This window comes from Lepidochelys kempii, chromosome 8 (genome assembly GCF_965140285.1).
Source record: "Lepidochelys kempii isolate rLepKem1 chromosome 8, rLepKem1.hap1, whole genome shotgun sequence".
In the NCBI taxonomy this organism is placed as follows: Eukaryota; Metazoa; Chordata; order Testudines; family Cheloniidae; genus Lepidochelys; species Lepidochelys kempii.
The window spans coordinates 101,861,563-101,885,129 of NC_136387.1; the positions used below are offsets into that span (position 1 = coordinate 101,861,563).

General features: G+C 48.0%; 1 protein-coding gene and 1 long non-coding RNA gene across 2 annotated transcripts; one reads left to right on the forward strand and one right to left on the reverse strand.

Annotated features, from left to right (window-relative positions):
- The first annotated feature begins 311 nt into the window (after positions 1-311).
- Positions 312-22,607, forward strand: PDZK1IP1 (PDZK1 interacting protein 1). The gene is made up of 4 exons (XM_073357796.2): positions 312-559; positions 12,314-12,422; positions 19,476-19,577; positions 21,774-22,607. The coding sequence occupies exons 1-4, from the start codon at positions 493-495 to the stop codon at positions 21,844-21,846; spliced, it is 351 nt and encodes a 116-aa protein (XP_073213897.1). The 5' UTR covers positions 312-492; the 3' UTR covers positions 21,847-22,607.
- Positions 3,960-20,807, reverse strand: LOC140916314 (uncharacterized). Its single transcript, XR_012160496.1, has 3 exons — positions 17,811-20,807; positions 6,454-6,508; positions 3,960-5,744 (listed from the first exon to the last, which is right to left on the reverse strand). It is a non-coding gene; the product is annotated as an uncharacterized LOC140916314 (long non-coding RNA).
- Positions 22,608-23,567: the final 960 nt, after the last annotated feature.

Here is a 23,567-nt window from a genome sequence, read left to right on the forward strand (position 1 = left end):
TTTGGTTCTCTGGTTTTGGTGCTGTTGCATTTTCTGGTATCATGCAAACGTGCTGCACCAGGGTGCTCCTTTCAAGAAAGAATGTGTTGATCTTAGTATCGGTTCCCCACAATCCCCATTGTAAGTAAATAAACAAACACGGGTCATTGTCTCCCCTGAAATTCCTTTAGGCTCTACAATAACTGCCAATTATTCAAACCGCATGTCTGCCAACTCCCAAACAATCTTAGACGTTACTTATTCACCTGGCTCAAAGAGGAAGCAGGTATGCAAATCCATCTGTACCTCCTCCATTTAAAAGCCACTGATTAATGTCACTGACAATTTACCAGGCTCATTTCCATCGGAGTCAGCAGTGTTTAAGTGTGCTCTGGGTCTTCAGATTTCACATTCGGCTCTCTCAAAAGCTTCTGAGAGGGAGCAGGGCTCATTGTTCCTCTCACAAAGCAAAGAACCCTCCACACTGAGCAACAAAACAACTGCTCTCCAGTCATGCAGGCTCTCCAGGTTGCTGCCCTGTGCCTTTTAATGGCTCTGGAGCCAGTGAATTGCCAGCAAGGTGAGTGTGATTTCCTACTTTTCGGAGTGGAACTGGTTGAGTCTTGAAAGTTTCTGGTTCTGAGTGAAACAGCTGATCCATGAAGGGGTTAGTCTTTAAGTCAGCTAAGGAGCAACGACAGAGAACTTTCTTTTTAGCCAGGTGAAGGAGATGGGACTGCAGTGCCCTTTAGGAGATGCTCCGTCTGCGTCACAAATGAATTGCTGAGAGTTTGAAAACAAAGCATTTCATCTGAAGCTTTGTCTTCACTGCAAAAAAACAACAACAACAAAACAAAACAAAACAAAAAAAACAAGGCATGTTCGCTGTCTTGCTGTGAAATCTAGTGGAGACAAGAAAGACACAGGTAGTGTTTTACCCTGTGTAGCTCACTGAGCACAATATTATACACCTCCAATCCGGTGTTTAACTCCATTGAGGTAATCGACCTGTGCCTTACCTCCACTAAGATCTGACACAGAGATTGCTCTTTTGATATAAAGACCCAGGGTTTTTTTGCAGTGAAGACATAGTGCTAGGTTTTTAGTTACTCTAGGACAGTGGCTCTCGACCTTTCCAGATGACTGTACCCCTTTCCGGAGTCTGATTTGTCTTGTGTACCCTCAAGTTTCACCTCACTTAAAAACTGCTTGCTTACAAAATCAGACATAAACATACAAAGTGTCCCAGCACACTGTTACTGAAACATTGCTGACTTTCTCATTTTTACTATATAATTATAAAATAAATCCACTGGAAGATAAATATTGTACTTACATTTCAATGTATAGTGTATATAGAGCAGTGTAAACAAGTCAGTATCTGTATGAGATTTTAGTTTGTACTGGCTTTGCTAATGCTTTATATGTAGCCTGTTGTAAAACTTGGGGGAGATTTTTTGGCAAGCGTGATCAAAATTGCAGATTCACAACATGAGAATTAGGGAGATCTCATTGCATGAGCAATGGTTCTCAACCAGGGGTACACATACCCCTCAGGGTACAAAGGGGTCTTCCAGGGGGCACCTCAACTCATCTAGGTATCTGTAAAAAGAACAGGAGTATTTGTGGCACCTTACAGACTAATCCATTTATTTGAGCATAAGCTTAGCCCACTTCATCAGATATGTAGAATGGAACATATAGTAAGAAGATCTCTCTCTCTCTCTCTACATATATATATATAGAGAGAGAGAACATGAAAAAGTGGAGTAAGAGGCTAATTAATTAAGATGAGCTATTATACAAAAGTTTTTTTCGCCTGCTGATAATAGCTCATCTTAATTAGCCTCTTACACTTTGTATGGCAACTTCCACCTTCTCTGTATGTGTATATATATATATATATCTTCTTACTATATATTTCATTCTATTCATCCAATGAAGTGGGCTGTAGCCCACGAAAGCTTATGCTCTAATAAATTTGTTAGTCTCTAAGGTGCCACAAGTCCTCCTGTTCTTTTTACAAATATCTAGATGAGTTGGTGTGCCCCCTGGAAGACCTCTGTATACCCTCAGGGGTATGTGTACCCCTGATTGAAAACCATTGCTCATGCAATGAGATCTCCCTAATTCTCATGTTGTGAATCTGCAATTTTGATCATGCTTGCCAAAAAATCTCCCCCAAATCGATGGCTTCACCCACTTTTCAGAAGACTTAATGTCACAGAGGCCTCCTGCTACTGTGACATCATTTGGTTTTATTAAATACAACAGGACATTTAATAGTATTATAAAGTGTTCTGATGAATAATTAAAGCTAATCTTGTCTTTTCAATGTTCTTGAACCCCTGCCCTGCACCACACCCCCCCGCACTTTGTGTTGCTCCATCCTTTATTGTTTTGTTTGTTTACTTGCTTGTTCTCAGAATTTAACTGCCATGGATCTCCCAGTTATTAGGGTCCAATCCTGCACCACTCAGTCAAAGTGAGTGTTGCCATTGACTTAAATGGAAGCAGGACTGGTCCTTTTAATGACGCTTTTCTGGATTTAGGGACCTATATGACGTTTCAGATATGGCCAAAGCTCACAAACAGCCACATTTTCAAAGCACCCCAGAAAGATGCACCCTTTCCCCAGAATCCATCCAAGGTGTATGTGCCCATATAGGCTGATTTGTGCAAAGCAGGTAACAGCATGTGCAAGGGCTATGTGCATTGGCAGCCCCCCCGCACCTTCAGGGCCGAGAATCGCTCCATCCCCTCGGGAATGGCGCAATCAGCCAGGCCAAGACCTGCCCCGGCCGGGGTCCCTCAAGACGCACTTGCCTGGAGGGGCCCAGCCAAGCCCTCCACACTGTTCCCCCGCCGGCTGAGACTGGCCAGGCTTCTGCACCAGTCCCAGGCAGCTCCGCTCTGGGGAGACAGGTGGGGCCCCACAGGTGGTGGGAAGCAGACACTGCCCAGAGCCGGAGGGGTCCAGCCAGGGGGCTGAGAGGAGCCGGCGGGTGCGGCCAAGGGGTGGAGAGGAGCCCTCAGCCAGCTGGCAGGCAGGCCGAGAGGAGCAAGTGGTGGGCGGGGGAGTCAGTGGGGTCTTGGGACACAGGGCAACCGGAGCAGGCCGGGGCCCCTTCTGAGCATGGGCCCAGCTCCATGGAGCCTCTGGAGCCATTGTAAACCCGGCACTGAGAATGGCCACTCACCAACCACCAGTCACCCCTTCCCTCTTGTCTCCACTTACTCTCCAGTCTCTGCCTTGTCCATGTGCTGCTGGTACCTTCATGGCCCTGCACTGACCTTTGCGCCATCTCCTTTGATGCAAAGGATGCTGGGGCATGTAGGGAACTAAAGGTGCCCATTACAGAAGTCAAAGCAGAAACATGGAAAACTTTCTGAACTGACACAGAAAGGGGACATGGTGCCCTTGTGGGGAGAGGGGAGTAGTGTGTGAATTTGGATAGGGTAAGGGGCACATCTCATCCTAGTCAATGCTGGTCAGTGCTGATTCAAAACCATAGAGGGCCCATTTTCCTGATCAGGTTTGGATGCTGCTGAAATCTTGTGAAAACAGCTCTTGGAGCAAGATCTTGGCCCAAGATGGTGGAAACCTCTTGGGAAGAGATGAACGGATGAAATTTCAGTCTTTGGGGCTGAAATGTCATGAAAACAACTTGCCTGAACCCAAGTTCGCCCTTGAGCTGCTAACACGGGCCCAAGCCTCATCTGGATCTGGATGTGAACATCACTTCCCTGGGTCACGTCCAGCACCGCTAATGCTCACCCACCGACCAGGAAAAAACCAACACAGTAATAAAAAGAATCCAACAGCAGAGGGATGAATCAGAGAAGGAAATGAAGCAGTCCAGGCTTCAGGATTATTTGGGATGATGACACATTCCTAGGACTAAACTCTGTCCACAGCTAGACCTGCCCAACCCCATGGGTGGCACTGGGAGCAAGGAGTTAAGCCCTCTTGTTTATGACCTATGGGGAAATGCCAGCAGTGGGGCCAAATCCTACTCTATTTACACACCTCTGTGAAAGTCAGCGAGGCTGCTCTTGTGTTTCTGGATCCCGGCTTCGGCAAATCTTTGAACACATGAGTAATCCCATTGCATCAGTGGGACCAGTCTTCTGTTGAAAGTTAGGCAAGTGTTTACTTTCCTTAGAGGTGATTTTGGGCATCAATCTTTTAGCATACAGAACAAACTGTCCTCAACCTACAGCCTTGTGCTAAGTTAGGGCTGGACGCTTTTGCCTCTTGTACTGCTGGGATTGTTCTGTTTCGTTGCTAAGTTTACAGTACTGCCAGTCCTGGGCATTCAAAAATCCTAAATCAGATCCTCCCATAATCATGAGCTTGGCTAAAAAAAACATGAGATTTTAAAAAGAATCATACATTTGAGGGTCTTTATATTTGCCTTCTATTTACTGAACATTTAGGGTTGCACTTGCCTCATAATTTTCTCCACAGACATGAGGTCTAGAAACTTACTATTTTTAAAACAAGAACAGAGAGTCTCCTATAATCACACGATTCCAGGAGCTGGGGCTTAAAGAACACACCAAATATGACAAGACTCATGGTACAATCAAGAGAATTGACAACACTGAGTCTAGTTCATAGCCAACTGCAGATGACTCTGCTTTATAAATATGGGTGTATGCAAAGCACGTTTACAGCCACTAAAAAATAGACATTAGTTTTGTCATTATGTGGGCCAGATGCTTGGCTGGAGTAAATTGTCAGAGTCCTACTGGAGTCTAAGGAGCTACATATATTTACACCAGCTGAGGACCTAGACCATGGCATCTTTGCTCACACTTCCTGGGCCAGATCCTGAGCTGGGGTATATGTGTGTAGTTCCATCTCTGTGTTTTGTTTACAGCTCTTTCTTTGTAAGAGTTCCCCAGCACCACCGTGGGCCATGGGAACTCGCGGAAATATTCACCTCCCGGTTTTATAGCAAATGCGCAGGGACACAGGTGTTTCAACTCCAGAGGCAGGCAGTGTCCTTTCCTTCTTCTCCCAGCCCTGCCACATACCCATATGCAAATCATGTGCGTTATTAAAAGCCTTAAGGAGCCAGGGGTGATTAATGCACTCAGTGATCTTGTAACCTGGGAAACCTATTTGTGCTTGTGCAATATCGCTAATGACACTGTGTCCCTCCTGCTAAGGAGGGGATTTTACACCTGGGCACATAAGCAGATGACAAACCGTGAATCACCGCAGCTGACACACAGGCCTTGCTCATTTGCTGCCTTTACACATGGAGCTGTGAAAGGCGGATCCAGATTTCAGTCTGAATCCAAACTTTCCCAGAGATTGTGGGATAGTTTCAGGGCTGGAGTTTTGGCCTGATCTTATGTCTCTTCCTATGGAAAGCCCTTTCAAACAACTGGAAGGGCTGTTGGACAGGGCTTTGTTAGGCTTGAGATGTGCATTTATTTTTTTTTCTGTCAAGAAGATCAGCAAAGAAATAAATAGCTCCCAAGGGGTTGTAATTCTGCCTTGGTGCAGTTCAAATGCAGACTCAAGGAGCCAAGTTTTTCAACCGAGTCTTTTCAGTTGTGCCTGCAATGTTGCCCACGCGAATCCCTGCTTTTGCATGTACACATTGCAGCTGTGGGTGCTGATCAGATGATGAGATGTGTAATCGCAGGGCTTCAACAAGCAACGGTGGGGGATTTTGCATGCTTCCAAATTCTGGGGGCCCACAGACCCTGCTCCTACAGTGTGTTTTTCCCTCCTGCTGAGGAGGGGTCTGTATAGAAGATAAAAAAAGGACAGATCTAAGAGTGGTACTTGAAGTAGTAGTGGTCTGAGTTGAGGGTGCTGGGTTCGGCCCCCGCTGGGGACTCTCGGCTGCAAATTTAGAAGCTGTCTTAGGAGCCATGCCTCCTAAATAACATGCATCAGATGCGTGCATCAGATGCTGTCGGAAACAGCAACAACTGAATGCTCAGTCGTGACACGTACTTGATTGTCTCTGGATTTCTGCTGTCTATGGCTTTGCATTTTTGCCCTTATTGCAGGCTTGTGTTGGCATATTCCTTCCAGTGACGCTGGAGGGAATCCCATCTCGATCTGGCAGCCCGTGCTACACCACCTCGTTTCTCGGCGGGGCTGTGGCTAGCCCAGCCTTCAGAATAAATGAGATGCCCAGGAGGGAAAACTTATCTGCTGGCAAGAGAAATTGGCCCACTGGCTGGGCTTCCGGCAGAGTCAAGTGCTGGGCGGAAGCCCACGGAAGCATTTCCACTAGGTTTGCAAAGTGGAAAAGACAAGACAGCCTTAGCAGGGTCTGTCTCAGCAGAAGGATGACTTTGGTGGGACATCAGGGGTGTGTGAAGGAGACTTTTGGTTTGGGGAGGGGCGTTGGGCTGCCAGGAAAGGCTTTTGGGGTGAGGGAGAACAAGCAGGGTGGGAACAGGCAGCAGGCCTGGAAAGGATGAGCCTGGACTTCCACTTACCCACCACCAGGCAGTCAAGTTCCTCTGAGCAGCAACCCTCTCAAGTGATCAAAGTCTGTAAAGAAGGGGGACAAAACAATGAAACCAGACTAAGAAAACACTGAGCTGGGTCCTACATACAGGGCCATTTCGGGGAGCAGGTACTCGAGCAAGGAGTAAAACCACAAAAAGAACCAGGCCCTGAGCCATGGAGGGAGGATAGTTAGGGATTTGGGAGGCCTGGGTTCAATTCCCCTGTGTCACTTAGTCTCTCTGTGCCTCGGTTTCCCTCTGCACAATGCGGATAACAGCACTGACCTACCCCACAGGGCACTGTGAAGATAAGGACCCTGAAGACTGTGAAGTGCCCAGATATAATGGTAATGGGGGGGCATGTAAATAGTTGAGAGATATCTAGATCCCTGGATCCAAACACCATCCAGTGTAGGATTGGATGCTTTGCAGCTGCGGCCCTTGGCTGAGTGCTACCAGGAAATGGTAGTTGTTTGATGGTAGTTGTGTGGCACGCCACACAGTTTGGGACCTCTGATCTATTTGGCATGAGTTACACTCATTATATGCACATATTGGATGCCAGTAAATACCCATTTACACCTGATGTGTAACTTACCACCACCAGGCACCTCACTCCTGAATTTGGCCCATTGCCTATATGCTAGGTAGGGTAGGATTTTACTGTTGTTCTAACCAGCTTGCCTTTCAATTTCCTGTTGAAAGACAAAGTCCTGATCATCTGGGATCTTGGTTAGCTTCTGAGTGCCCCCTTCCTTGCCCCCCAGAGGATATTCCCAGCCTCCTTGCCCAAATACATGTCAACAGGAGTTATTAATGCAAATGCTGACCTCACTCTACGGTGTCCCTACCTAGGCACTGATTATTGAAATGGATTAGCAAATAAACAGAGAGACCATTGTCTGAGCGAGCCCTTTAGGGACCATTGTTGAAACTTCGGCTGTGCTGCTAATCTAAGGTAAACATTTTACCAGCCAGCCCCGTTCTTGAAAAACATTGTTAAAGTTCATCTGGGCCAGGACCCATCCGGCAGCATTCTTTGTGTCTTTCCCTTTTACATAAACTTCTTTCCTCCTGGGAGTGAAGCCATTTTTAGTTTCCTTCCCAATGCTTAAAAGCAGTCACTTTCCTTCATAGAATCATAGAATCGTAGGACTGGAAGGGACCTCGAGAGGTCATCTAGTCCAGTCCCCTGCACTCATGGCAGGACTAAGTATTACCTAGACCATCCCTGACAGGTGCTTGTCTAACCTGCTCTTAAAAATCCCCAATGATAGAGATTCCACAACCTCCCTAGGCAATTTATTCCAGTGCTTAACCACTCTGACAGTTAGGAAGTTTTTTCTAATGTCCAACCTAAACCGCCCTCGCTGCTGTTCAGCACTGGTCCTGTGCCCTGGTTCTATCAAGAAGATGGCTGCATTGCTCCAAGGGGTGATGTGATCCTTAAATACACACAGGGCTAGATCCAACCCAGCTGGTGCAGCAATGCCCTGGCCATCCAAGGGGAGATTCAAGGCTTGTGGCTTCGATAAGGGCTGGGGAAAGCTGCTTTCAAACTGCCAGAGATCTATCAGAGCTCCGCCACTTGGAACAGCCTTTGAGTGGGGGGACTGACTCTTTGGTTGCTCTGGCCATGACTCGTTTTCAGCGAGCGATGCTCACATTTTGGCCCCTTCCCCTTAAGCAGAGCTGCATCTGCTTTGTCCTGACATAACACACTCCTGGGGCAAAGCTGCCATGCGCAGGAATCTGCAGCAGGGTTGATATCTGTGTGACCCGCCAGTGAATCTGACCCCTGGTTGGCATGCTGGGATCCTTTGGGGTGAAAAGAGTGGGGTGGGGGCAGCCCTTCAAAATGCCATTTTTCATAAGTTGTTTGCAGTGTTGCAGTAGCCATGTTGGTCCCAGGATAAGCGAGAGACAAGGTGGGTGAAGTATTTATTTGGAACCAAATTCTGTTGGTGAAAGAGACAAGCTTTTGAGCTCCACGCAGCTCTCCGTTAGGGCTCTTCTTCAGGACCTGAAGAAATGCTCTGTGGAGCTCGAAAGCCTGTCTCTCTCACCCACAGAAGTTGCCCCAATAAAAGGGCTTACCTCACCCACCTTGTCTCTCTTTTACTTAAAAATAATGAATCATAATTGCCCCAGATTGAATAAGGGAGTGGGCGGGTGAGGTTCTGTGGTCTGCGATGTGCAGGAGGTCAGAGTATATGATCATGATGGTCCCTTCTGGCCCTAATGTCTATGAGTCTATAATGAGTCATGCATGGACCAGGGTACAGTTTCTCCTTCCAAGTAGGTTGCCACAGTAACCAGGGTTTCTTTGCTAGAGAGAAGGTCCAGAGATGTAGGGATGTTTTTGGGATGGGTGATATGGCAGGGGACACAACAAGATTTGATTCTCTCCACTTCATTCACCCTAATGCAGCATTAACACAGCCAGACTAGTTCCCTTCCTGTTGACCTTTCAGATGTTTGAAACCCATTCTGTCCAAGTCAGAGGCAGAAATTCCAGAGACCTTCCTGGGAAGGGGCAGACAGCTCAAAGATTAGCTCGGAAGCAGAAAGTCCCATTATTATTATTATTGTATTCAAGGAATACCGTGAGGGCCCATTTGTATAGCAAGTCTCGGTTCTGACCCGAAAGAGTTTGCAATCTAAATAGACAAGCCAGGCAAAGTAAAGGATTATTATCCCCCTTGTGCAGATGGGGAGCTGAAGCCCAGATCCGCAAAGGTGTTCTGACTACCTAACTCCCATTGATTTCAATAGGAGTTAGGCACCGGAATACTTGGAGCATCTGGGCTTAAGTGACACACATGAAGTCTGTTGCAGAGCTAGGAACTAAAGCCAGATCTCCTGAGTCCCAAGACTTAACCCCAAGTTCATCCTTGCTATTAACATGGAAGCCTTTAATGCTCTCTTCCCCCGCTTCCCACCACAGAGCCAGCTAGTGAGTAGCTCTACGGCTTAGCAGAGTTGGGAAACCTCTGTGTGGCTTGGCAAAGGAGTCGGGGGAATTAGAACCGCATGCGCTTTTGTTCTGACTTATCGAGTTGTCATGGGCGTTGTTTCCCTGCATTCTCCTGAATGCATCACCCCAGCTTGCAACTGGTTCCCTCTGCTGCTGACTGGCCCCCCTCCAGCCCTGTCCCTCCCCCAAAACTTGGAAGGTGATCACACTCCAAACGAGCAGCCGCCAGCCAGCGGGGTGTCACACCGAACATGCTGGTACCTCCTTTGCCAGGTTTGTTATGCTAATGGACCCACCATAATCCGCTTTGCAACATCATAATAATTAGTGACGGATTACAGGCTCAGGAAAACATGGCACTCCTCAGTGTGAGCGGATGGATGGAGGCTTTCGGTTCGGGAAAGAGGGGTTGGGTGGAGCAGCGTGTGCTTGCGAAGATAAAGGTGCAGGTACAGAACTGGGTTGAGGCATTTAATCACAGCCTTGGTTTGTGGGCAACATGGAGTCACATTTCCCCCCAGGGCAGCTCAGCGAGCGATTGGTCATCAAGGCGCACCCCAGTGCATAGAAATGGTGCACAGACCGCACCATCCTATCAGGGCGATGTACATCCTTGGGAGCATATGGAGGGAACAGTCCCTGCATTCCCGCAAATCCAGGGACTTGGATTATCCCTAGTCCCTGCACAGAGTGCTCTCTGCAGCCCGTTCCCTGCACATCCACATAATAGCCAGAGAGACCATCCTGCCGACTACACAGAGATTCTGAAAAAGCCCCATAGATATAGTAAATTGAGGACTGTGTTGGACTTTCAAGTTGTCACCTTAAGGGGGAAAGGGGTTCTGCTCATGTTCATAAGAACATAAGAATGGGCCATCTAGCCCACTATCCTGTCGTCCGACAGTGGCCAGTGCCAGGTGCCCCAGAAGGAATGAACAGAACAGGGAATCATCAAGTGATCCATCCCCTGTTGCCCATTCCCAGCTTCTGGCAAACAAAGGCTAGGGACACCATTGCCTGTTCGCAAGCTAGAGGGCTCTGTAGGGAAGTGTGTTCTCAGAGCCAATCTGGAAAAAGCCATCTTAAAGCAAAGTAGGGTGAGCTGTACCTGGCTGCCTTAGGAAGCAGCCTGTTTTTTCTCTCTCTGGTTTTGGGTTCTTGTGTGTTATCTTGAGTTCTGAGAGGCAGAAGGGTCCACTAGTTAAGGCGCTACTCTGGAGACATGGGTTCAGTACCCTGCTCTGTATACAACTGGTACAGACTTCCTCTGTGGCCTTGGGCAAATCACTTAGACTCTCTATGATTCTTTTCTCTATCTGTAAAATGGAGATCATTGTAGCCTACATCAGGTAAGCCATCTATCAAAGGGTCTTAGATGGTTCCCATTATAACAGCTTCTGAGCACCTCAAACTCTTTAATGTGTTTATTGACACAGCACCACTCTGAGGCAGGGTTGTGATGTTATCCCCACTTTACAGATGGGGAACTCAGGCACAGAACAAAAAAGGGCTGATTTTTAAAAGCATTTAGGCACCTCCAAAAACCCAACTGTAAGGGACTTTCCCAAGCCAACAGCAGAACAAAGGCTTAAACACACGACTTGACAAGTCTTAGGTTAGCACCTAGTCACTGGCTCACCCTTTCTCTCAGGTGCCAATTTGTTTTTCCTGTCAGATGCAGAACATTGCCTAGTTAGTCACATTATGCGCTCTCTCTCTCTCTCTCTCTGTTTCTCAGGGAGACTTTATATTCATTTTTTTCTTGTTTTTCTCTCTCTGAAACAAATGGCATTTTGAATGAGGGCTATATTGCTACTATTACTTATTTATACTGTGGTTATGTCGAAAGGCCCCAACCTAGGAATGGGACCTCTGCGCTGGGTGCTGTACAAATGGATAATGAAAAGACTGTCCTTTCCCCAAATACATGGGGCTTATTTTAGTTCTACAAGGGGAAATATAACATTAGAGATGGGTCTGAGATGCAAAATTTAGATCCAGATTTTTAACCACTCATCACTGGGAGAGCCTTTGGACTCAAGGCTTTGGTTTGGGCCCCTCTCCAATGGAAATGAGGGACAGGGGGAGAGGAAAGGGTTGACTCATCTGATGGGGCCCTGGTACAACTCTCAAGTACAAAAGGAGGGGCTGCTACTTTGGCACACTGTGCTCAGTGCCAAAGTCCATCCCACAGTGCAAGGCTAAAGTCCTGTCCCCATTAGTCTGCATGAGGCATGGGATGGTATTGATGTGGTGGGGGATGGACGGGCTGTTGGTGGTGATGGCATGCGGATTTTTAATGACAATCCTGTTTCTTTGCCTGTTTGGGTCTGCAAGGCTCAGACCACAGAGCAACCAGCTCCCCGGATCCTTACTAAAGCAGAGTGGTCTTGAGGTCAAGACCCAGCTTATGGCTGAAGAACTCTGGGTTCACTTTCCCAGCGCTACCCCATGCTGTCAATCACAATCGCTGACTCAGCCTCACAAGGCACTTTTGACTCAATCCTGCAAGGTCCTTAAACTTGTGCTTACATGGACTTCAATGGGTTTTCCAGGTGCTTAAATTCAAGCATGGGTTTAGTGCTTGGCTGGCTTGGGACCAGAAAGCTCAGCATGATTGAGCCCTGAGATCCTATATTAATGGAAAAGCAACAAGGAATCCAGTGGCACCTTAAAGGCTAACAGATTTAACTGGGCACAAGCTTTTAGTGTTTAAGGTGCCATCGGACTCCTTGTTGTTTTTGTGGATACAGACTAACACGGCTACCCCCTGATACTTGACACTATATTAATAGAGGCAGTTGAAGAACCTAAACAGAACAGGTGAAGCTAAAAATATCTCTAACGTTTGTCTCCACCCTTTCTCTGCAGCCCGGGGAAATCTCCAGCCATGGATGCAAGGGGTTATTGCAGTGGCTGTTTTCCTAGTCCTGGTGGCAATTGCTTTTGTGGTCAATAAGTTTTGGTGTCAGGAAAAAGAGTAAGTGCGAGTTTTCCTCGTTCCATTTGATTTGGGCTTCATTGTTGCCAGAGCAACTCCAAAAGCAGGGCGTTTCGAGTTTTATCTGCGTGGGGCACAATGTGATCACTGCACAAAGCGGATAAAAACAGGGAATCTTTTCTGATCCTCTTAATGGTATCGGTTTACAGGGACCGTGGACAACACCGCACAAGGCGATGGTCGTACTGTGTAACTCCACAGCCTTGTGGTGGCACTTTCACTTCCTGTCCCTGACAGGATCCAGAAATGGTGCTTAAAATGCCAAAGCCTTGTTACCGAGACATTAAAGTGGCAAATGTACAAGTTCCAAACTCAGGAAGCGAAAGGGCTGAAGTTCCAGACCCTGAGCTCATCGAAATGTTCATCGCTCCAGTCCCTTCAGTCGGGTGGCATTTAGAATAGACACTGCTCCTTGGCCCAGCTGTTACTCGGTATCAGGGAAGGCCAGCTGAAATGATGCATGTTTCACCACTTACATGGTGCCACCAAGGGATACGGGGCAGTTCAAAGGACGACTGACTAGCCAGTCTCAGAGGGCCATGTTTGATTGACTTAAAGAGTGGTACCAAAAATTATAGCTGCTGAAAATCTGGCCTATGGAGATCAGTGATGTTATGTTCATTGACATATTTTGGGGATCTGGCCAGAGAGGAAGGATGGTCAGTAAGACTTGGGAGGTCTGGGTTGAAGTCTCTGCTCTGCTACAGACTTCCTGTATGGCCCTGGGCAAGTTAGTTAAGCCCAGATTCTCAAAGTATTTACACGCCTAACTCCCAGTGATTTCAATGGGAGTTAAATACCCAACTACCTTTGAGATCTGGGCCTCAGGGTTTGTTTCCCTGGACGTTTACTTTGCGGCAGGGGTGTAAATCTCCCCTGCACTAGCCAACCTCATCCATGTGGACCCTGCTGATGCACACTAAGAGTTCCTTAGTGCGCTTTGATCTAGTCCAGTTTCAAAGAGGAGTAGATCAAAGCACATTAATGGACTGTTAGTGCAGGTCAGCAGGGTCCACACAGACAGAGTGTGGCAGGCTAATGTGGATTCTAGCTGCTCATGAACCCATCAGTGCAGTAGGGAGATTTGCCATTCCCTACCTCCCAGGGGTGTTGTGAGGATGAAGATATTAAAGACCAGTGGTTGCTCAGATAATACGTTGATGGAGGCCATATGTGTACTTCTGATGAATGGTTTAATATATTAAGATTTAACTTGCTAAACACAGACCACAGATAGACAGGTTGTGCGATGCTGCTGAGGTCACCACCCTCGAGATGGGTTGACTTGCTTGGTTTCATGTCAAACCCAAGCATTCCAGGGTTGAAAGTTTGACTCAAGCCAGGACCATTCTGGGCTCGTGAGGCTGGGGGGAGGGGAGAAATGAAGCAGAGAGAAAAATTCTAATGAAAAACTATGGTGAAATGGGGAGCAAGGAGAGAGAGCAGGCTAAGTGAAAGCTAAACAGAAAGGGGTAGAAAAGGGTTAGAGAAGAAGAACGAGAAAAGCTGAATGAAGAGAGAAATACAGTAGACAATATGGGCCTGGTTCTCAGTTACTCTGTTTCTGTATTTGGGGAAGAGTTGAAAGATACCCTGGGAGGTTTCACCATCCTCTGAAGCATGGGTTACTTGCTGGTTGAACTAGAATACATGGTGAATTCTCTGTAACTTGTGGTCTTTAAATCATGAGTTGCGGAGTTCACTAACTCAACCAGAGGGTCTATTACAGGAGTAGGTGGGTGTGGTTTTGTGGCCTGTGATGTGCAGGAGGTCAGACTAGATGATCACGATGGTCCCTTCTGACCTTGAAGTCTGAGTCTGTGAAAGAGGGGATTAAGGTCTCTGGCTTTAAACCGCCGTTGGGATCCTGCAGGGGTCTGTCTGGCTCCAGTGTAAGCTAGAGCTGCCTCAGGGCTGCTCTAACTTCAATGCTGCTTTCCTGTGCCCCCGTGGGCCCTGAGAGGCAGAAAATAGCTGTAGCACAGTGTGACCTGGCCACATCCCTGATCCACTCCCTACTCCTCAGTAGGGCAGACCTACACAAAGTAGGAAGCCCCTAGTGCAGGGGCATTTTCAAGGGTCCATTTCTGGCACTTTACATCCCCTTTACACTGCCAGAGTGGCATAAATGGGTCTTAGGATAGCTGAGGATCAGGTCCCATACCCTCCTAGCTTCTGGGCATGCCCTTCTCTCCTTAACACAGAGCACAGGCTACCCTTGGGCTAAAGTACATGCTTTGATTTTTACATCAAATTGGATGCTCCCTAATGGTGTCTAGTAAGAGTCAGGAAAGAGGCCCCGTTGCACAGCTGTTTGGTGATGGAGCCAGCACTACTCGTGTCACATCTGACCCCCTCTCCCCAGGAGCCTAGTTTTGTCTCTGGCTCAAACATTGCTCCTCGGTGTCCTGTCTCGTGTTAGAATCTGCCGGCTAGGGCTGGGAAGGCTAGAAGCCCATTTTGCCTCTCAACCAGGAAAGACGCTGTGGAGGCGTAGCAACCTGGCAGCATTTCCAGCCCTGGTTCTGTCACTGTGGCTGCAGTTAGCAGCTTAATCCCTGCCTGTTTCTGCCTTTACATTTCTTGTGCAAGCCCCAGACCTCACCCGCCAGCAAGGACGGAAGGGAATTGGAGACATGCACCTTCAACGGAGCGGAGTCAGAGCAGTAGATCCAAACCTCCCTCAGGGGAGGGCACAGTGCTGGATCTGGCTCCAGGTCTAAACTTCTTTGGCTCACGTCTAGCTGTATGATAGGCTGACCCAGAACAGCCTGTCCAATTGGCACCATCAGCTTGGGACACGGACACACACAAACACACCTTCTCAGAGGCAGACTCCAAGACACCATTTGAGGCAGAGTCTCTTCTACTGTTGAAATAAAAAGAACATTGCAAAGTATTTTGCAACAGCCCATTCAGAGACTGACTGGAAAAACCAGTTAGCAGCAGAAAACAATTCAAAGGTCTGACAAATTAGTCTCACCCAATGCTGCAGACCTGGCACTGATGTTACTGTGCAGCAGGAAGGGCCAACTGCAGGGATGTAGGATTTGCTATCTAGGCAGAAGGAGCAGTTAAAGAATGACTGACCCACCAGAAATCCCAGAGGGCAAAATCCTGCAACCCTTAGTGATTATGTTCAGGCAAAGTCCCTGAGCAGGGACTTTTTGAGCTGTAGTTATTAACATTCTGGCTGCAGAAAGTAGACAAAGCTCGTGAACAATTCAGTACATGTATAACCTACTGGTAAGTGTGTATGTTACAGATCCTTCTTTGTACCCAGTCCGCAGAGGCAATGAGTCTGTTATCACCCTAGTAAGGTCAAGCTGTGGGAGCTTTTTGGCTCTGGAGGTCGCTGGGTCAATCGCTGGTCTATCAGCCATAGAATCATAGACATGTAGGGCTGGAAGGGACCTTGAGAAGTCAGCAAGTCCAGCCCCCTGAGCTCTGGCAGGACCGTGTAAACCCAGACCCTCTGTGGCAGGTGTTTGGCCAATATCTTTTTAAAAACTTCCAGTGATGGGGACTCCACAACCTCCCTTGGAAGCCCGTTCCCGAGCTTAACTCCTCTGAGAGAGTTTTCCCCAAGATCTAACCTAAATCTCCCTGGCTGCTGATTAAGCCCATTACTTCTTGCCCTGCCTTCAGTGGACATGGAGAACAATGGATCACACGGCCTCTTTATAACAGCCCTTAACATATCACAAGCCTGTTATCAGGTCCCCCATCCCTCCAAATCTTTTCTCAAGACTAAACAGGCCCAGGGTTTTGAAGCTTTCCACATAGGTCAGGTTATCTAAACCGTTTATCATTTTTGTGGCTCTCCTGTGGACTCTCTCCAAGTCGTCCACATCTTTCCTTCCTCAAGCGCGGTGCCCAGAATTGGACACAGTCCTCCAGCTGGGGCCTCACCGGTGCTGAGGAGAGTGGGACAATGACCTCGTGTGTCTTATGTACGACACTCCTGTTAGCACACCCCCGAATCATATTCGCCTGCTTTGCAGCTGCATCCCATTGCTGGACCGTGTTGAATTTGTGACCCACTGTAACCCCCAGATCTTTTTCCGCAGTGCTACCACCAGCGAGTTATTCCCCATTTTGTAATTGTGCCCGTGATTTTTCCTTCCTCGGTGACGCCCTTTGCACTTGTCTCTACTGAATTTCAACTTGTTGAATTCAGACTGATTCTCCAATTTGTCAAGGTCGTTTTGAATTTTAAATCTGTCCTCCAAAGTGCTTCCCACCTCTTCCAGCCTGGCGTCATCTGCACATTTTAGAAAGCATTCTCTCCACTCCATTATCCACGTCATGAATGCAAATACTGAATAGCACTGGACCCCCGCAGGCCCCACTGAATCCGCCCTCCCAATTTGACAGCAAACCATTGATAACTACTCTCTGAGTAAGGTCTTTCAACCAGTTGTGCATCCACCTTACAGTAATTTCATCTAGATCGCATTTCCCTAGTTTACTTATGAGAATGTCTTGCCGCACTGTGTCAAAAGCCATACTAAAATCAAGATATATCACATCTACTGCTTCCCCCCATCCATTAGGTCAGTAACCCTATCGAAGAAGGAAATTAAGCTGGTATGGCATGATTTGTTCTTGACAAATCCGTGGTGACTAGTTCTTATAACCCTATTATCCTCCAGGTGCTTACAAACCAGGTATTGAAGTGAGGCTGATTGTCCTTTAATTTCCCAGGTCTTCCTTGTTCCCCTTTGTAAAGATAGGCCATGAAACCACCTCCTGAGCCCTCTCATCTCCCTCGTTAGGAGGAGCCCTTCGTTCCAACTGTCCCACCTCCACCTCTGCAGCAAGTAGCCTGGTGCCCTCAAGAGTAAGATCACTTGTCCCACAATGCTCGCTAGTGGCAGCTGCTGCAGCAGGTCCTGGAGGATCGATGACCAGAGAGTGGTCAGCACTGTGATCTGCAGTGGAGAGCTGAATGTGTAAGATTCAAGGAACTGAGCTGGATACAGCCCGGGTGATTGGCAAGGGGACTGGGGCATGAGGCGAGAGGCTGGTGGAGAACCATCTAGTCCTAGGAAGGATTTGAGGGTCACGCAGGGTAACTCGAGTCAGGGGTAGCAGAAGCTTCCTAAAAGTGGAGGGCCACTGGTGCCCAAACTGTGGCCCCGCCCCAAGCACCACCCCTTCCCCCTAAAGCCCCGCCCTCGTGCCGCCTTCCCCCAAGACCTCCCCCCGCTCATTTTTCTCTGCCCTCTTCCCCCCATCGCTTGCCCTTATGGCCGGTAAAAAGTGGGAAGGCCAGGGACCCCTGGCCTCCCCTGTTCCACACCCCTGCCTAGAGTAGCTGCTGTGGACTAGTTTTGAAGCCTGGAGAAATAACTCTCTACTTACCTCTGTCAAGATCCCCAGCAGCCATCTGGGATCATCAAACCACTTTATTCTCCGGCATCTTTGCAATTCTGGGGTGCAGCTGGCAGAGGAAGAAGTGAAATGCCATGAGTTGGTGTTGTTGTCCCAGCCTGACGAGAAACACATAGTACTAAACAACTTGTGAGAAAACCTCTCATCCTGAAATCTTCACCCTGGTTTAGCTGACCAGTTCCTGGCTGTATCACAGACTCTGTGCTTTTGGGAAAATTACTTAGGCCAAGGTCATGAGTTAGATGCTGAAATACCTCTGAGGAGCTGGGCCTTAATTATGCTCGGTACCTCAGTTTCCCCCTCTGGAAAAGAAGGATGAGGACCCGGGGGTGCTGAGAAGTTACTGTTTGTGAAGTGCTTTCAGGGTTGGGAATAGAGCCCTGGGGCGGCATCTCAGCTGGTGTACCTGATCAGACCTCCGCTGACTTCAGGGGGCTATCAGTTTACACCAGCTGATGTGCCTGACTCCTGGTCTGCAACACTGTCCCTGGGTCATGTTGCCCGATGGTGGCAAGGAGGCAGTGTGGTCCGGTGGCTAGCTCCCTAGCATGGAGCTCAGGGTTCTAGTCCTCATATTGTCTCTTTTTCTGCCACAGTTGTCCCCCCTGTCTATGACGGAGAGAATAATCCTGACCTCCTTTGTAAAGTGCTTTGAGATCTGTGGTGAAAAATGATGATGATTATCAGGAGCTTGGACAAGCATTCATAGTCTGGTGTGTGGATATTAAGCGAACCGCATCTCAGGTCCGTTTGAGGTTCACTCGTTTGCTTGTGAGGGGAGCACGAAAGGATTCATTGGTTGAAAACAACATTGCCAACCCCACATGTTCAAACACCAGGAGTCAGGCTCCCCAAAAATCATGAGATTGGCTTAATCAGGAGGTGATGTAAACATAGATGTGGTGGTCTTTCTATTGGCCTTCTGCTTTTTGGACCTTTAGGGTGCACTATGGGGTCGCATATGGAAGCTTTCTCCACAGCCATGAGGGATAGACTCTCAGTTTTTCTTTAAGAATGAAGGCTGAAGTCATCACAGAGTCATGTGACTCCAGGAGCTGGGGCTTTAAGAAAGCCAATAATTATCATGCGACTCATGAGAGTTGGCAACACTGTGAAAATCAAAAAAACAGCTTGGTGGGACTCCATTACAGGAGGACGCACACTTGAGACAAAAAGCAAGGGAGGAACCATAAGAAAAAGAACTTCACTGATCACCTTATAGATAGATTTCATGCACAGATTGTTAAGGCCAGAAGGCGCACATTGTGACCGTCCAGTGTGAGAGTTCTCCAACAACTTGTGATCTCCTTATGCTTAACAATCGGTCCTACCTTGTATTTAGTTTGGATGCTCTGGTTACCTTCTCCAGACCTGAGGAAGAGCTCTGTGCAGCTCAAAAGCATGTTCCAAAGATATTGCCACACCCCCCTTTTCTCTCTCTCAACGGCTTGATAAGTGGTATGAAAGCTTCGGGTTACTGTTCAAATGATACCTGAGCTTTACAGAGTGTGAAATCATTTGAGCTGAAACTCTGTTGCTCACTTGTGTGTCAGCCAAAGAGGCAGAAATACAATGCAGCCAATGGTCCTTCCATGGTTCTATCTTAAATTCTTTCAAATGTGCTTCTTTTGTTAGGGAAAATATGGAGTCGGTGGTCACCATAGGAGACAAGAAGGAAGAGGATGTCGTATCCAACGGGACTGAGGGGAGGTATTCGATCACCGCGGCTGATTTTAGGTGAGCCAGGCGTTCAAGAACTTTCGAGTTCATCCGAAGTGGATCCCTTCTGTGCTATGCCAGGAGCGGGGCAGAAATGGTTTGATGTCACACTTGGGCCATTCAGCATCTGGGTTCGGGTCACCAAAATAATCTCCAGTGTAAAGTAGGGCAGCTCCTCCTCTCATGCCCAGACCTGCCCCTAGTCCTACCTCTGCCCCCAGGACACCTCCTATGCCGAGTCTTGGGAGGAGCGGACAGCACAGGGCTGCTTATGGTGGCTCTGCGCAGGCCTACTGAGATTAAAATTTAGGGCCCTGGTACATCATGTTTGCTGGGGCCCCACCCCTATTACAGCCCAGTTACAAACGATTAGAGGGGGGGCCTGAGCTCAGGGCCACAGTACAATTGTCCCCCCTTTTCCTCCCTGCTCTTGTCAGTTTTGGCTGTACTGTACGCTTGCACTGGAAGAATTTTTCCTCTGGTCCTTTTCCTCTCTACATGTGTGTAGGGGCCCACATCTGCCTTCATAAAACAGGGAGATTGCCAGGTGACAAACATTACAAGGTCAGAACAAGTCTCCCCTTTTCCCCTAATAACAGTTTATGAAAACAAAAGTGGATTTTTAAAATCAAACGGATGTGTTCACCCTTAATGCTGCCAGGTTCTTCAGCCCACTTGGATCAGCAAACCGGTCAGTTTCACTTTTGTTTCTGGCCAGGCTAGGCTTTCTAGGGCTGGCTTACAGGTTAGCAAAGATAGGGCCTGATCCTGCAGGGCTCATGCACCTGCATAACTTTATGTGCTATGAGGAGTCCCAAGGAAGCGTAAAGTTAAGCAGGGGCATACGTCTTTGCAGGATCGGGGCCTCCCGTACACTCATTTTGGCAATTCCCACCTCTGACAAACCATAATTGATGGCAGCAGCAGCGTAGACATTAGTGCAGGCCGAGCTGAGGCATTTTCACTAGATCGTAAAATTCTCTTATGGATTTGCCCTGGTTAGTCTGAAAGCCCTGGTTCCACCATCCAGAATTCCAGAAGCTGCTACTTGAGCATTAGCTGTTAGCATTACAGGCCCTATGACACATAGTTAATGTACGGTAACGTCCCAGGGAAATGTTTGAATTTCATGGCGTCTGCACGGCTGCCGAGTCTCCCCCGTCCCTCTCCCCAAACTGCTGTGATTCTTCCAACAGCGAGGAGGTGGAAGCTGTCAGCCCTGTCCCAGACAGTGGGGTTAGGGGCAGGCTGGCGGGAAGGCAGTGTCTCCCCAACGGACAGGATCCCAGGATGCCACTGCTGCTTCCGGTCTGGCTGATGGGGCGAGGTGGGGGGTCAGCGCTAATAATGCCTCTGCTCCTTGCCAGCCAGTGCTGGGGTGTCTCCCCTGGTCCTAGGGGTGCTTCTCCAGGGCTAAGCCAAGGCTCCTAATCAGTGCATTGTCAGTGCTGCCTCCCTCTCCCTGGTGGCTGGACAGGAATAAGCAGCAGTGGCCAGAATCTCTGGCCATGAATGAGACACTGCCCACTAGCCCACGCCACCCTACTCCCCACATTTCCTGTGATAGGACCTGCTGCCTCCTCCCCGCCCCCCTCTGGGATGGGCCTGCTAATCCTCTATGAGTAGCCACCACCTCCCGCTGCTGGAAAAATTGCAGCATGGATTTATCTCATGATTTCCATGAAAGCAAAAGTTACACACGTTCGAGCAGTTTTGACTTCATCCAGTAGAGGACAATGGTTCACATATACACAAACCAGTTCACAACAATACCACACGGGCCATTCCTCTAGCTCCATTCAAACTAAGTAATATTGAATTAAAAGCCTAACCATAAATCCTTCCTTTACTGTCATGGTAAGTGTGGTGTACTGAAAACTTGGTTAAAATTGTAGGCTGTCACTTTAAATTTCAGGGGGGTTTCTTGTGGGTTAGGGCGCTGTATAGGGAAGCATGCATTCTGAGTCTAGCAGCAGTCAGTCTGCAGCCATCCAGCCTCGAGTAAGGTGGGGTGAGTTGTTCTGGTCTGTTTTAGGAGCAGCCTGTTTTCTCTCTCTCTGGTTTTGGGTTCTTGTGTGTTATTGTTTGGAATTCTAAGCAATGAAGTCATGTTACATTGCAACCTTCCAGCAAGAGTATTTATGTTTTTATTTACTTCTCTGTGTGTATGCTGTGAATGTAACAGTAACTGATGGCTTTCCTGTAACATTTCAGGTCCAAAGAAACCCAGCATGCCTACGAAAATATCATTGAGTACGAGGGGAAAGTCATCACTACTCTGATGTAAGAGCCGCCTTCAAGGATCGCTCATTTCGTGCCATCCTTTTTCGCTCCTCTCCAATTCTAACTTGGCATCCCTGTGCGGTGGTCAGCTCGATAGCCTGGAGTCATTGCACCTGGATTCACCCACGCCCCGGAAGATGAAGTTTGCTCCCAGCATCACCCAAACCTGGGCAGGGTGGGAAGGACAACAGCCACGGCTGCCTCTTACTCCCCATTCCCTGTTGGTGTGCAGGGAATGGGAGAGGCCATCCCCTCTAATGGCTCAGAACCAGATACAATGCAGAGGGAGAATAAAGGTCTGGTTCAGATTTCCCTCCATTCCCTCCCCCCCGCCAACTGAAGCAAGAGAGAAGCAGGAACCAGCCTGTTACTCCCAGAATCACAAGCCGTTCCAGGCTAGGCTGTAAGATTGCAATGCTGCCCTGTTTGTACAGAAGCCCCTTCCTTCTCTTTGCCTAAAATAATGTCACCTATGACATCTCTTCTTCTTAGTCCTAGCCCGGTGTAATAGCATTTCTGTTAATCACCTGTGCAGTGTAACAGCCTTTCTTTATAGCCAAAGAAGCTCAAATATTCTACACACGTTCCCTCAAGAGCTAGTTATTTATTGATCGCCAAAGCTGGGCATCCTTTTGAGGGTGAGGTATCCCCTTTTCCTTTTTATTCCTCTTTGTGAACAAAAGCCAATTGGTTGAATTTGCCGGATCCAAAATCTCCTCTTGTGAACATCTTTTCCTGGTAGCAATAAAGAGAATTATTCTTTAATGTCACGGTGGCACCCAATGAGTTACAAGGCACAAAGCATCTTCATAGATGCCCAAAAGAATTTCGTAAACAGGAAAGAACTTCATGCGGGGTGAAAAATGACATTCCTGGCAACATGCAGAAGGCAGGGCCAGCCTGAGATTGCCACAGGAAGGCTAGGATCAGACCTTCAGTCCTGGTGTCTCTCACACATTCCTGGCTAGCCTACAGGCTCAGCCTCAGTGGGAGTTTTGAGCGAGCGAGGAATATAGGATTGGGATCTATCTAAGGCAGAGCATTGATGGAAGAGAGAGAGAAGGATGGTTTTTGTGGCTGAGGCGCTGGATTGAGACACAGGAAATCGAGGTGCAGTTCCTGGCTCTGCCCCAGAATCCTTGTGTGACCTTGGTCAAGTCACTAGGCCCAGATCCTCAGTGGTAGTTAGGCACCGAAATCATAAAACCATAGGACTGGATGGGACCTCGAGAGGTCATCTAGTCCAGTCCCCTGCACTCATGGCAGGACTAAGTATTACTTAGACCATCCCTGACAGGTGCTTGTCTAACCTGCTCTTAAAAATCTCCAATGATGGAGATTCCACAACCTCCCTGGGCAATTTATTCCAGTGCTTTACCGCCCCGACAGTTAGGAAGTTTTTCCTAATGTCCAACCTAAACTGCCCTTGCTGCAATTTAAGCCCATTGCGTCTTGTCCTATCCTCAGAGGTTAAGGAGAACATTTTTTCTCCCTCCTCCTTGTAACAACCTTCTATGTACTTGAAAACTGTTGAAAATCATGTCCCCCCTCAGGCTTGCAACCCCTCAACGTACCTTTGAGAATCTGGGTCTTAGTTTCTCTGGCCAAGATATTTTAGGCTCCTGACGTCCATTGAGTTCAATGTAAGTTAGGAGCCAAAATGCCTTTGGGGGATCTGGGCCTCCATTCCCCATCGGTAAAATGGGGATAACACGTCGTTCTTTC

What these genes read in the sequence shown, in the direction of transcription:
- PDZK1IP1 (XM_073357796.2), top strand. Translation starts at nt 493, where the DNA reads ATGCAGGCTCTCCAGGTTGCTGCCCTGTGCCTTTTAATGGCTCTGGAG. An exon ending in GCCAGTGAATTGCCAGCAAG is followed by an intron (nt 560 to 12,313) that starts GTGAGTGTGATT and finishes CTTTCTCTGCAG; the next exon opens with CCCGGGGAAATCTCCAGCCA. An exon ending in TTTTGGTGTCAGGAAAAAGA is followed by an intron (nt 12,423 to 19,475) that starts GTAAGTGCGAGT and finishes TTCTTTTGTTAG; the next exon opens with GGAAAATATGGAGTCGGTGG.